This window comes from Hypanus sabinus, chromosome 4, assembly GCF_030144855.1.
Source record: "Hypanus sabinus isolate sHypSab1 chromosome 4, sHypSab1.hap1, whole genome shotgun sequence".
In the NCBI taxonomy this organism is placed as follows: Eukaryota; Metazoa; Chordata; class Chondrichthyes; order Myliobatiformes; family Dasyatidae; genus Hypanus; species Hypanus sabinus.
Genome location: NC_082709.1, coordinates 146,237,870 through 146,253,427, shown reverse-complemented (window position 1 = coordinate 146,253,427; position 15,558 = coordinate 146,237,870). Strand labels below are relative to the sequence as shown.

Here is a 15,558-nt window from a genome sequence, read left to right as displayed (position 1 = left end):
TTAGATATCTAATTATTGTATGTTATCTTTTGAAGTCATTTATTTCTAATGACACGTGCCAATAAGAATATTAACTTCCCTCGTGATGTGTATAAAATCCTGTTTTGTATCAACTTTTCCAACTTAAATTAGTGACCTTCCCAAATGTTGGTGCTTTAAACATGATGGACTTATGCAGACGTCACAACATTACATTTATATGGTCTATAGGTGCCAGTTAAACAATTACAGAAAATAATGAATAATAGAGTATAATGTAATTACAAGCTATGTGTATTATGATGCTGACACGAGTGAATCTGCAGATGCTGGAAATAAATAAAAACACAAGATGCTGGCAGAACTCAGCAGGCCAGACAGCATCTATGGGAGGAGGTAGTGACGACGTTTCGGGCTGAAACCCTTCATCAGGAGGCTCCTGATTTTGTGTTTTTGTGTTTATATTATGATGCTAGTGGTTATTGGATTGAATCATATCTCGCTGTAAAATTCCCAGTTCCTCAGCAAGGAAAACACTTAAGATTCCTGTGTTCAATCAGACTAACATGTATTTCAGTATAAACCAAAGAACAAGGATTTAGAAACTTATTTGGTCTGTATAGTTTAGTAACTTAAGTTGTCGTTGTGTATCAAATAACTCATATGGTTTAGTAAGTTAAATTGCTGTGTATCAAATAACTTGCATTCTGAATCTTCTTTAAGGGTGAATTGTACAACTGTGTTTTTCATTGGCAACTTCTTTAGTTAATAAGTTCTTTTCTGTATTTTGTTATTTACAGGTGACAAAAGACTGGAGTTGGAAATGGGAACCAAATGTTGTGCTTTCTCATGTTCCCGCTCATTGGGGTATACACTGATGCTGGGTGCATTGTATGTCATCCTCGGCTGCAGTCGGATTCTCTTAATGAAGTTTTCTGCCAATGATGGTGCCCAAACTTTTCTATATTTTTTTAATCACAAAATCCTAATTTCCACTTTAGCCTTATGAGATTTATTTTTATTCTAGCTACCAGTTCAGTTGATAATCATTTAAAATGGAGGAAGTGGGGGTGAATTTTTGCAAGATGGTTGGGGGGGAAATGACCCACAATTACAGAAAATAGAGGGTTTGTATACACTTCTAAAACTCTTCCAGCCATCAGTCAAATTGGTGAAAAACCTGCTGTAGAATGCAACACAGTTAAAGGAGGCCACCCAAGGCAGATCTCTGCATTCAGGAAAGTTTAGGATTCAATTAGATATCGTAAGGAAGAGTGAAAAGGCCTGAGTACAGTGAAACAGAGTTTGATGGGAGAAACAATGGGTAGTGAATGTTGCCTCCCTCATGCCAGGGTCAGGAATGTCTTGGATTGGATCACAGTATCCTAAAGGGGAAGGGTGAACAGCCAGAAGTCTGGGTACATATTGGTACCAAAGACATAGGTGGGAAAACTGAGGTGGTCCTCCCTAAAGAGAAAATTTAGGGAGCTAAGTAGGAAGCTGAAATACAGGATCTCCAGGATAGCAGTCTCTGGACTACTGCCTGTGCCGTGCGGCAGTGAAGGTAAGAATAGGATGATTTGGCTGAGAAATGCAGGGGATCAGGGTTTCAAATTTCTGGATCATTGTGATCTCTTCTGGGGAAGGTATGACTTGTAAAAAAGGGATTGGTTACACCTGAACCCAAGAAGGACCAAAATCCTTGTAGGCAGCTTTGCTAGAGCTGTTGGGGAGGCTTTAAACTAATCTGGCAGGAGGATGGGAACCTAAGTGATTAGGCTGAGGATAAGGCTGTTGGTTTACAAGCAGAGGCAGTGTGTAGATAGACTATCAGAAAAGACAGGTAGATAATAGGGCAAAATTGCAGTCAGTGGGATGAGTTGAGTTGTAAAAGGGGAACAAAATTGAAAAAGGTGACATATACAGGACTGAAGGTGTTAAATTTGAATATACGCAGCATACAGAATGAGGTAGATGATCTTGTAGTGCAATTAGAATTTGGCAGGTAACGTTGTGGGTGATGGCTGAAAAGATTATAGTTGCGAGCTTAACATCCAAGGATACACATTATATCGAAGGGACAGGTAGGTAAGCAAAGGGGGTGGTGTGGCTCTGTTGGTTAAAAAACAAAATCAGATCTTTAGAGTTGACATAAGATCAGAAGGTGTAGAGTTCTTGTGGATAGAGTTAAGAAGCAGCAAGGGTAAAAAGATCCTGATGGGAGTTACATACAGGGCTCTGAACAGTAGCCAGGATGTGGGCTACAAGTTACAATGGGAGGTAGAAAAGGCATGTTAAGAGGGCAATGTTATGATCGTCATGAGGGATTTCAATATGCGGGTAAATGGGAAAATCTGATTGGGATTGGATCACAAGAGAGAGAATTTGTAGAATGCATATAAGATGGCTTTTGAGAGCAGCTTGTGGTTGAGCCCACTAGGGGAATCAGCTGTTCTGGATTGGTTGTGTAATGAACCGATTAAGATAAAGAAAATCTTAAGAGGTAGTGATCATAATATGATAGTCTTCACCCTGCTGTTTGAGAGGGAGAAGCTAAAGTCTGATGTATCAGTATTACGAAGGAGTAAACTGAATTACAGAGGCATGAGAAAGAAGCTAGCCAAAGTTGATTGGAATGGGATACTAACAGTGTTGATGACAGAACAGCAATGACTGCAGTTTCAAGAACAACTTGGAAGCCATAGGGTAGATACATACCAAAGAAGAAGTAGTATTCTAAAGACAAGATAATGCAACTGTGGTTGACAAGGGAAATCAAAAGCAAAAGAAGGGGCAAATAATAGAGCAAAAATTAGTGGAAAATTAGAATATTGGAAAAAAGACAACTAAAAGCTGTAGGGGAGGGGAAGATGAAATATGAAGGTAAGTTAGCCAACAATATCAAAGAGGACAGCAAAAGTTCTTTTCAGATCTATAAAGAGTGAAAGAGGCAAGAGTGGATATTGAACTGCTGGAAAATGACACCGGAGAAGTAGTAATAGGGGTAAAGAAATGGTGGAAGAACTGAATATGTATTTTGCACTAATCTTCAGTGTGGAAGACACTGGCAATATGCTGGAAGTTTGAGATTGTCAGGGGGTAGAAGTGAGTGTGGTTGCTATTACTAGGGAGAAGGTGCTTGGGAAACTGAAAGGTCTGATGGCATTGTAGATAAGTCACCTGGACCAGATGGACTACAGCCCAGGATTCTGAAAGACATTGCTGAGGAGATTGTGGAGGCATTAATAATGATCTTTCAAGAATCAACAGATTCCAGTGTGGTTCTGGAAGACAGGAAAATATGTTGGAGTTGATTGTTAAGGATGTGGTTTCGGGGTACTTTGAGGACATGAAAAATGGGCCAAAGTCAGCATGGTTTCCTTAAGGGAAAGTCTTGCCTGACAAATCTTTTGAAATTTTTTGAGGAAATAAAAGGCAGAATTGACAAAGGAGAATTGGTGGATGTTGTGTACTTGTATTTTCAGGAGGCCTTTGACAAGGTGCTGTACATGAAGTTGCTTAACAAGATAAGAGCCATGATATTACAGGAAGGACACTAGCATGGATAGAGCATTGGCTAATTGGCAGAGGCAAAGAGTTGGGAATAAAGGGAGCCTTTCCTGATTGGTGATTAGTGGTGTTCCACAAGGGTTGGTGTTGGGATCACTTCTTATAACATTGTACAGGCAATCCCCGAGTTACGAACGTCCGACTTATGGACAACTGGTACTTACGAGTGGAGGGAGGAGAATGCCTTCCGCCATTTTAAGTCGGATCACGACACCATCCGCCATTTTAATTTGTTGCAGTTAACTCTGTGTTGAGTGTGTAACTTTGTATTTGGCTTAAATATTTCTTAGCAAGATTCACCCTGACCTTTTTCCAGTCAGCACCACCCCCACTTGCCCCATTTAAACTTTCTCAGTGCAGGTGGACTTTAGGACCTGGAGCAGCACAAGATCCGCCGCTTGCGGCTGCTGCTGTATTTTTTTTATTAAGTGTGATCATGAATAATAGCCAGATCAGAAATGCTGATCGTCATCTAGTTCCTAAAGAGAACTCTGATAGGCCAATCAGACGATTCACTGCTGCTCAGCGATAGAACATAAAATCTGCAGTTTTCTGTTCCGTTGACGGAAAACGATCGCGATTGGAAAGAGGTGAAATGCCATCGGTCATTGGAAAAGCTTTAGGCTACAGTTGGTCAACGATCGGATCAACTTTAAAGGATACAGGTAAAGGATAAAGTGAGAATAATGGAGCATGTGACAGGCCCTATCCCGAAGAAAGCTACAATTATTACTAAGCAACGCAGTGGTTTAATTATTGAAATGCATATGTTTCTTAAGTGTTTTATATGCATAGAAAGGTAAAATATATACTATATACTAAGACAAACGTTTGACTAACTGACACTAAATAATACCGGATGTACCTGTTCAACTTACATACAAATCAGACTTAAAGACGGACTCAGGAACGGAACTCGTTCGTAACCCAGGGACTGCCTGTATGTCAGAACCGATGGCTTTGTGGCCAAGATTATGGATGATAGAGGAGCAGGTAGTGCTCAGGAAGCAAGGAGGCTGAAGAAGGGCTTAGATTAGGAGAATGAGCAAGGATGTGGCAGAAAGTGTTAGAAAGTGTATGTAATGCAGTTTGGGAGAAGGAATAAAAGCTTGGAGTATTTTCTAAATGGAGAGAAAGTTTAAAAAATCTGAAATGCAAAGGGACTTGGGAATCCTCATGCAGAATTCTATAAGTGTTAATTTGCAGTTTGAATTGGTGGTGAAGAAGTTAAATGCAATGTTAGCATTCATTTTGAGAGGACTAGAATATAAAAGCAATGATATGATGCTGAGGTTTTATAAGATACTGGTGAGGCCTTGCTTGGAGTATTGTGAGATGTTTTGGGCCCCTTAAGAAAGGATGTGCTGACATTGGCGAGGTTCTCTGCCTAGCTTTGAACATGTTGCTCTGCAAGGGCAGTGGAGAGTGTTTGTGTAAAGAATCAGAAAACAAAAGCAGTACCTGTATTACTATAGTGGCAAATTAAACGTGATAATAAGAATGAGGAATTGTTGGAAGCAATTGTAAAACAAAGTACATGCTAAGGTTTGGTGCTGTAGCTGTTAATTAATGTGCAGTAATTTAATTTGTTGGCAACCACAAAGAATATAGATTCAATTTATATAATGTAAATTAAAGGAGACAACCAATTATTTTGATGTAAATTATCAGTTGGATGGAGAATTAAAGTTTTTTAAAGGAAAAGTTAATATTAATTGTTAAGTATTTTCATTAGAGAAGGGGAAAGGAAGAGTACGGTTATGGATCTTTCAAACTATCTGAATCATAGGGGCGAGGTACAGATAGGCATTCCAGCTGTTGCCTCCATCTCTCACGTTTGAGAGCATAGCTGAGTGCCTATGTTGTGGCAAAGCTCTCTTTGATCCACTCTGCAATGTTGTCTGCCCATTCCTTCCTCTGTCTGCCCCTTTTTATTTTCCCCTGCGCCATTCCCTGAAGAATGGTCTTTGAGACTCCACTTAATCTTGTTATTTGCCATACCATCTCGATTTCCTGTTCTTTACTGTGAACAGTAGAACTTCATAGTGTCTCAGGCGCTGGGTGATGGTTCTTCGTACTGTGTCGTTTGAAACATGGTCTGTATATGAGTTTCCAAGGATCCTTATGAAGTATCTCATTTGTACTGGCTGGATCTTCTTTTCTAGTTCTGATGTCAAAGTCTATGATTCACATGCATACAAGAAGATGGAGAGCACCAGTGCATGCAGGAGTTTCTACTTGGATCTGAGAACGATGTTATTGTCTCTCCAGATAGTTTAGTTTCTCCAGCATTGCTGTTGTTTGGGCTCCTCAGCTTAGAAGAGGTGTGCAGGCATTAGAAAGGGTCTAGAGGAGGTTCACAGGGATGATTCCAGGAATGAAAGGGTTATCATACGAGGAATGTTTGATGGCTCAGGGTCTGTACTCACTGGAATTTACATAGAAATATAGAAAACCTATTGCACAATACAGGCCCTTCGGCCCACAGAGCTGTGCCAAACATGTCCTTACCTGAGAAATTACCTAGGGTTACCCATAGCCCTCTATTTTTCTGAGCTCCGTATACTTGTCCAGGAGTCTAATAAAAGACCCTATCGGATTCACCTTCACCGGCAGCCCATTCCACGCACTCACCACTCTCTGCGTAAACAAAAACAAACTAACTAACTTACCCCTGACATCTCCTACTTACCTACTTCCAAACACCTTAAAACTGAGCCCTCTTGTGCTAGCCATTTCAGCCCTGGGAAAAAGCCTCTGACTATCCACACGATCAATACCTCTCATCTTACACATCTCCATCAGGTCATCTCTCATCCTTTGATGCTCCAAGGAAAAAAGACTGCGTTCACTCAACCTATTCTCATAAGGCACACTCCCCAATCCAGGCAACATCCTTGTAAATCTCCTGTGCACCCTTTCTAGGGTTTCCACATCAAGGTTCTATATAGCTGCAACATTACCTCTCAGCTCCTAAACTCAATCCCATGATTGATGAAGGCCAATGCACCATATGCTTTATTAACCACAGAGTCAACCTGCTCAGCAGCTTTGACTGTCCTATGGACTCCAAGATCCCTCTGATCCTCCACACTGCCAAGAGTCTTACCAGTAATACTATATTCTGTCATCATATTTGACCTACCAAAATGAACCACCTCACACTTATTTGGGTTGAACTCCATCTGCCACTTCTCAGCCAAGTTTTGCATCCTATCAATGTCCCGCTGTAACCTCTGACAGCCCTCCACACTATCCACAACTCCTCCAACCTTTGTATCATCAGAAGATTTACTAACACATCCCTTCACGTCTTCATCCAGGTCATTTATAAAAATCACGAAGGGTAGAGGTCCCAGAACAGATCCCTGGGGCACACTACTGGTCACTGACCTCCATGCCTTCTGTGGGCAAATCAGTTCTGGATCCACAAAGCAATTTCTCCTTGGATCCCATACCTCCTTACTTTCTCAATAAGCTTACATGGGGTACATTATCAAATGCCTTGCTGAAATCCATATACACTACATCACCTGTTCTGCCACCATCAATGTGTTTAGTCACATCCTCAAAAAATTCAATCAGGTTCATAAGGCATGACCTGCCTTTCACAAAGCCATGCTGACTATTCCTAATCATATTATGAATGGGAATTTAGAAGGTTAAGGGGGATCCCATTAAAACCTTTTGAATATCGAAAGGCCTAGACAGAGTGGATGTGGAAAGGATGTTTCCCATGGTGGAAGAGCCTAGGACAAGAAGGCACGGCCTCCAGATAGAGGGGCATCCATTCAAAATAAAAATGGGTAGAAATTTCTTTAGCCAGAGGTGGGTGAATTTGTGGAATTTGTTGCCACATGCAGCTGTGGAGGCCTGGTTGTTGGGTATATTTAAGGCAGAGTTTGATAGGTTTTTGATAGGACATGGCATCAAAGGTTACGGGGAGAAGGCTGGGAAATGGGCTTAAGGAGGAGGAAAAAAAAGGATCAGCCGTGATTGAATGGTGAAGCAGACTTGATGGGCCAAATGGCCTAATTCTGCTCCTATGTCTTGTGTCTTATAGACCAGGCTTTGATCCTTTTTGGTTGATGATGGGGTCAAGATACTTGAACTGGTTGACAGACTCTAGTTCTTGTCCACTGACTGTGATTTTGATCATGATCGGCTCCTCACTGTTTCTCATCACTTTGGTTTTCTCTGTGCTGATCTTCATACCATACCTAGTATGTATTGTCCAGACAGTTCACAAGGCAAGCCAATTCATCTTAACTTCCTGCAAGCCCATCAATGTCAGCGACAAACTTGAGTTTGGTTATGATCTGTCCTCCAATGCTGACTGTGCCATTAAGGAGGACTAGTGACTATTAAGAAAACATTCTCCTATTAGATGTCCTAAGGAATTGTGTTAAGATAGAATGTATGAATTTACACGAGACGACTTCATGTAATACTGTAGACAGTTTTAAGTAGCTGACACAGAATACATATTGAAGCTAGTTTAAAAACCAGGCAAAACCTGAGAAAGGAAAAGTAGCAGGCTACAGGAAATCTCATAGTCCTAAATTGTTCTTGCAAAGGTAAGCTGGATTCTTATGCACTGTAATAATTCTGATACCCTTTACAGCAAATGTTGCATTATATGGTGACTTCTCAATTTAGAGGGGCCATAAATTATATACATATGCAATAAATAGATAATTTTAGCATGGTCAATTTGAAAATCCACATCAAACATATTAGATTAAGAAATTTGTGTTCATTGTCCCTGAACTAATGTTTTCCCAAGTTGGTACAAGACCAAAAATTTAAGAACAATACAATTAAGTAGCTTGATTTTTTTTTTAAATTGAGCATCAACTGAAATTATTTTAAAATATTGTTGTTATCTTGTTTAATTGTTGCACTGAGATTTTTCCATTAGTAATTCTTATGGACAATTAAGTTTATTCATTCTAAGATTCTTACCCTGTGACCTATTCATTCCCACCGACTGATCTTTTAGCTGCCACCTAGTGTTCAAATGTAATATTGTCCCAAAAAATCAGGCATGAAATAAAAGTTATGATTGATTTGAATTGGCATATGCACCTTTCCTGTATCACACTTACTTGCAGGTCCATTTGAGCTTGGGGCCATACTGCTAAGGACATCTTATGAACTGAAGTGGCCAGCAAGCAGCAACTAGGTCTCAGGTGCTGCATCCTGCTCCTGCTCTTTGTTTTTGTTGACCTTTTGACATCACTCTGATCAGAAATTTAATAGCAGTTAAATTTAAATGATTTAACATAATGTGTGCCAGAAATTTGATAAATCTTACCTCTACAAATCTTTTATATCAAAACTGTCAACCCTATTCAACTATATAGGATCATGCTGAATACCCCATTCTTCCCTGGCATAAGCCTGCAGGGCTGGGTGTGAAATACATCTATCCCATTGGCCTAGTATGTTCACAGTTCTTTCCAGAACTCATTGCTCAGTCAGTGATGGAAATCAGTTGCGTCATTATATGACCGTGAGCTCATTCTTGATTTTTTTGAGGAGAGAGATGATACTTGCATTGCAGTTAGCAGTCAGCTCTTTTAAAAAAAGAAAAAAAATCCATGCTAAAGATCAGCAGAATCTAATCTTGGCTTTTTTCATTTTCCTCATTTATATTGATGGAAGATTTAAATTGTTATAACTGAAAATCTCTTAATGACAACGAAGTATAGCAAAAGTATATTGCCGTGTTAAACATAAACTATCTATTTTTCTGATAGAATGAGCATATCACAAATAGATTTTAGACATTGAGTTAATACAATGTGTATTTGAGTATGTACTAAATAATAATAGAGACCTGCAATTGCTGATTATCAACCTAAATTATTGATTACAAATGAGCTTAATTTGTCACATGTACATGGAAACATACAGTGGAATGCTTTGTTTCGTGTCAATGAGGAACACAGTCCGAATATGTACTGAAAGTAGCCTGCAAATGTCACCAGGCTTCTGTGCCAACATAGCATGCCTACAACTTACTAACCCTGGCCTGAACATCTTTGAAAATGTGGGCGGAAACCAGAACACCCGAGGATACCCATGTGGTCGCAGGAAGAATGTACAAATTCCCTACAGACAGGAATTGAAACCCAGTCATTGATTGCTAGCGCTGTAAACTGTTACACTCACTGCTACACTACCATGCCATCCTCTATTGAGGAAGTATTATAATCAGTTTGTAGAGTAACTTATTCTAAAGCTGCATAGATGGCTGCTTTGAGCTGCTGGAATGAGTCATGCTTCAGGGGTTAAATATTATAGGTCGTATCATTGAGTCCTGTCCAGAATTAAACTATGGCGTATAGTAAAGACACACATGGAATAGTAAGACAAAGTTTATTAAATTTCAGTTAAACGTAATTAGGTACAGCTACACTTAATATGTTACATTTCCTAAAGTTTTAGGAGTAATTGCTAATTTGAAGTCAAATCAATTGTCTGAGTAACCAGTCTGTTTCTTTAGAGTGTTTGGTTGAATCTACACGTACATTTTAACTTTGAGTCTATTCCAAACATGTTTTCTTGGGGGGGGGGGGGGGGGGTTTACAGTGCTGATATTATCCATTATACTTTAAGTGACTTGGATAATTTATGTTTCTATTTCCTCATGGCCAGATCTTGCAGGACATGAAATCTGTGTCAAAAGTCTTAATAGAATTTGCACGTCATGGATGAATAAGGATATAACTTGAAAGGTGCAAGAATCATTGTAAGCAGCTTAAAAGAGCCTCTACCACTTACACTGCAGGTTCACGAGCATTGAGGCAATAATGGTTTATTTTAAAATTATGTACTTACACATCCTTTTCAAAGGATAACTAAGTTTGGTTTTGAAATCTGCAAGTAAAGCATAATACTGATTAATTGCTGAGCTATTACTAATCAGCATTTTTGTTGCTCAGAACAGTTTTTTGTTAAATTCTCAAATTGAGAATTCATATTGACTGTACAGTTTTTGATAACTAATCCAAATCCTTTTTAAATTTCTCAGAGAATAAGTACAACTACCTACCAGCCACAGTGAATGTATGTGCAGAGACTGTAAAACTGGTATTTTGTTGCATTCTAGCACTACGAGTTATAATAAAAGGTGAGTTTAAATGTCAGTCTTTATTCCAGTATTACTGTGTGGTTATCGTATAAGTGTTTTGAGGATTAGTGCAGGACATTTAGTTGACTAAGTAATGTGAAACAAGAAAATATCCCATTTATTAAATCAGTGCTTTCCATCATTTGTTATAGTGGAGAAAACATGATAGATCAAAAGTTAGCTGATGAGCTGGCTTCAAACAGCACAAGAGTACTTTTAGCAATAAATATCATGAGGGCCAAGTTATTGGAGAAACTAAATGCAGTAAAGGCAGACAAATTGGCATTCCCTAATGGCCTGCAACCTGAGGGTTTTAAAGGAAGCATCTGCAGAGTAGCAGAGCAATTGATTGAACTTCGGTTCTGAAAGATACCAGAGGTTGAAAAATTGCAAATATGATTCAATTACTCCAGAAGGAAGGAAGACAAAAAACAAGTACATGTAGTTCTATAAAGTTAATATCTGCAGACAGAAGAGATTGCAGATAATGGAATCTGGAGCAACAAACAAAATGCTGCAGGAACTCACCAGATCAGCAAGTATAAACACAAAAGATTCTGCAATGCTAAAAATCCAGAGCAACACACACACACAAACACACAATGCTGGAGGAGTCACAAAGTATTTGTGGAGGGAAATGGACAGGCAACATTTTGATCAAGAGTCTTCATCTGTACTGAAAGATAGAACGGAGGTAGTAGAGAGTGGTGAAGGGAACTGGTGGAGCAAGCTCTAAAAGGTTATGCTGGTTATCTCAGTCCAGATGAAGGATATCAGTATGAAATATAGGCTGTCCATTTCCCTCCATGGATGCTGCCTGATCCATTTTGAGTTTCTCCAGCATTTTGTTTGTAGCTATAATCAGAATAAATGGCTTCTGTTCATGTTAACAGGATATAACAAATGGAGTGTGCTAAGGATCTGTTCTTAACCCTTGAATTTACAATTTATATTAATGACTTGGAGGAAGAAACAGAAAAAGGATCCAAGTTTGCCGACGACATGAAAACAGATTGGAAGATGTGTTGCAATGGAGATATTTGCAATAAGATAGAGAAATGCTGAATGAGTGGGTCAAAATTTGTAAAATGAAGTTTAATGTAGTAAAGTGTGAAATCTTGCACTTCAGTAAGAGAATCCAAAGGCAGATTATTATCTAAGAGGAGAAAGATTGCAAAAAAGCAAAATAGAGAGGAATGTATACAAATCACAGAAAGTTAGCAGCAGGTGGAGCCTGTAGCCTCTATTGCAAGAAAGTTGAAGTTTGGAAATATCAAAGTATTGATACAATTGCACAAAATACTGGTGAAACCATACTTTGAGCACTGTGACAGTTTAGGTCCCCTTATTTAAGAAAGGATATATTAGCATTGGAAGCTGTCCAGAAGAGATTTTCTAGGCTAATTCCTGGGTTGAGAGGTTTGTTCTGTCGTGAATGCCAAAAGAAGTTATACAGTATATTCCTTGGAGATTAGAAGAATGAGAAGTGATCTTAATTGAGACAGAAGATTCTTAGGAATACAACAGGATGGATGTCAAGATGTTTCCACTAGTGGGAAAATGGACATGGTTGGAAGATTTGGGTTTAGTAATTTAAAACAAATTCGTAGGAAGACAAAACACATGTAACTATAACTCTATTGAATCTCTGGAGGTGAGCCTCTGGAATTTTGTACTCAGAAAGTTTGAGAAAGCTAGATCATTGAAAATATTTAAAAAGGGAGTAGATACATTTTCGGAAGATCAGAGTTTTGAGCACTGTGGTGGAACTGGCATAGAGGAGATGAGGCCTTGGCAGATCAGCTAAGATCATATTGAACAATGGGCCAGGTTTAAGAAGCCAAGTAGCCTACTAACTACTAATTAGTTCTGATCCATACAGGAAAAAAAATGAGTTATGTGAAGCTGTTGAATTCAATATTTAATCCTAAAATCTAATTTTGATTCTAAATTACAGTACTTGAGTTCTAAATTTTTCCACCAAAACCCTGGTGACAGCAATTGCAACTAGTTATGTCGGAGCATTTTTTTAAAGATCTTATTCTTCTAAACTCTAGAGAAGTACAGACCCAATCTAAAACAACTCTTCCTACCTGAGAAATCAATCTAGTAAGCATTCTCTGCACTGCCTTCAATGCAAGTGTACCCTCAAATTTCAGACTTTCTTTAAAGCTGTGTTGTTAAACTTCCCTATGTTTATATTCCATCTGCCTTGTCTTCTGAAATAATTACTGTACCTGCATTTGACTTCTGGTGTTTCAAGTACAAGAACGCAATGATCGCTTAGTGTTATTCAAGGAACTGCCATGAATACATCACATTTTCATTCTCAAAATTATCTGATGTGTCAGTTTGATCTAATGAAGATTAAAGTTTACTCCTGTTACTGCATTTGTTTGCCATATTACTTCTTGATTAATACTGAAAAAATTATGTTTTATGATTAATGAAAATGATACTCTTTTTCTTTTCAGAAGGTCGGACTTGCCAGGATTTGAAATGTTCCTCTAGGCGCAGCATTTTTCAACTTATGAAATGGTCTGTTCCAGCACTTCTCTACTTTGTGGATAACTTAATTATCTTCTATGTGTTGGCCTACCTCCAGCCGGTAAGTTGAAACTACATTGGGATGACAGAAGGTATATGTTTTTTGAATTTATGTTCAGTTATTGAAAACCCAAGCTCCTCATCCAGTAGCTCAGCTTCCAATATCTTGAAACAGTATCTCATTATTTTATCTGCTTTGTGAGCCCTAGTCATATACAAAAATGAGAAATTTCCAACATTAGCACAAACTACTTTGAAGTGATTTGTATCATCTTTAGTCAGAAAAGGTACTTTAGATTATCTATTAAACTTGGATCAAAAACATCGCAGTTGAAAGATGAAATCCCTCATTCTACCTGTTGAAGATTCAATGTGGAATAAATATTAATAGAAGTTGAAAATTTGTCCAAATTTGGTTAGAAACTTATTTTTGGAATAAGTTTACACACTGCAAAGAAGACTTTGCAGTTGTTATAATCTTGCCATTTGTAACCTGTAAGTGATTTATTTTGAAACTGGGTGATCAAAATCAATTTCTGTCTAGTATCCTACACATTGTGTGAAACATAAAATTTGCTCAAAATTGGGCTCTCACTAGTATCTGCTACCCATAACAGCAAATCCCATTGATTTATATTAGCACCCTATCAACTTAGGAGTCCCCCTTGACAGATGCCTCACTTTCAAGAGCCACATCAATAAGACAAAGGCAAAAGTGAGTGCACAAAACAACATCCTGAATAAGGTCACTAACACAAATTGGGGAGCAAGCTCAAAAACATTGCAATCCAGTGCTATTCCACTGCCCAATATGTCTGCCCGGCATGGGAAAGATCTACTCATGCTAAGAAGATGGATGCTGTTCTGAATGCAAGCTGCCGACTTATCACAGGTTGTTGAAAAACCAACAAACACCAACAGCCTATATATCCTGGTGAGTATAGCTCCCCTTGATCATAAGAACTGTAGCCAGCAGGAAAGAACAACTTCGTCAAACATCAGATGAGAGGCCCCTCTACATGGTCATACACCTACACCCAGCCACCTAAAGTCAAGGAAGAGCTTCATGAACAGTGTTGTTCCATTACAATCAACCCCATCTGAAGCCCACATCACCTTGTGGAAAGACGGCTCACCAGTCTCAAACAGTCCCCAAACTATGGAAATTCCAATGGATGAAAGCCTTCCCCCAAAAGCTAATTGCAACTGGGCAACCTGGAAGTGGCTTAACAGACTTAGGACTGGTGTAAGTCATTCAAAGGTGTCACTAAGCAAATGGGGATATACAACCAGCCGGACAACTTTTGAATGTGGAACTGAGCCACAAACTGCAACATCTCCTACAATGCCCATCGCTAGAGGAACCCTGTACTATTGCAGATCATGCCAAGTTCAACAACAAGGCTCAAAAATGTCCAGTTTTGGCGGGGCCATGTAGGGACTGTCTGTGAACACAATAAGAAGAAGAAGCTCCTAATTGTCAGCATAGAACATTGAACAGTACAGTACAACAACAGGTCCTTTGGCCCACAATGTCTGTGTTGACCATGATGCTGAGTTAAAAGTTCCACTGTCTGTGTGTGATCAATATTCCTCCATTCCCTGCATGTTCATGTACCTGTCCACATGCTAACCATCCAAACATCACTATCTTGTCTGTGTCCACCACTGGCCTTGGCAGCACGATCCATACATTTACCAGTCTGTGTTTAAAGAAAAATAACCCTGCAAATCTTCTTTAAACTTTCTCCCTCTCATATTAAAGGTGGAAAGAGTCTCTGACCTTCTACCCTACCTGTACTTGTCATGATTTTAGAAGTCTTTGTCAGATTTACCCTCAACATTTTACTGAGTGTCACAGAACCATACAGCATCAAAAACAGAGGTCATTCAGCCTGTTATGTCCATGTGAACCTGAACTAAAAAAAGTTATGCTTTGTGTTTTGCCTTTTTCTGACTTACTGTTTAAACCACCACCCCAAATTCTATAGTTCTCTTGTCCATTCTCTTTCTATCCCTCTGGTATTAGTGACCATGGCATATTTTCTGCATTATTAAAATACATAGATGGGGCAAATGCAAACACAAAGTAAGATGGAATAAGGTTCACTGACTGATGTACTTTAGCATGTTGTAAAATTTACTGTAGGTAGAGCTGAATGTTTCTGATATAAGCAAACATTCGGGTAATCTAATCAAAGTGAAGGAAAAAAAATCAGAATCAGATTTACCTTAAACTATATGAGAGTATTTCTTCAGTTGTACAGCAGGAATGGTAGAGTGCACAAAATAACTTCATGGCAAAACTCTAATGTGCAGCCTCT

General features: G+C 38.9%; 1 protein-coding gene across 8 annotated transcripts in view; it reads left to right on the top strand.

Moving 5' to 3' along the window:
• slc35a5 (solute carrier family 35 member A5) overlaps positions 1–15,558 on the top strand; it is a 53,806-nt gene that overhangs the window by 20,354 nt on the left and 17,894 nt on the right. For 3 of the 8 annotated variants that reach the window (XM_059968289.1, XM_059968287.1, XM_059968288.1), the window contains 3 exons: positions 780–926; positions 10,589–10,687; positions 13,162–13,295. In XM_059968289.1, the coding sequence (XP_059824272.1) occupies positions 803–926; positions 10,589–10,687; positions 13,162–13,295 (357 nt within the window). In that variant the 5' untranslated portion in view covers positions 780–802. The other 5 variants (XM_059968294.1, XM_059968293.1, XM_059968291.1 and 2 more) reach the window with 3 other exon arrangements.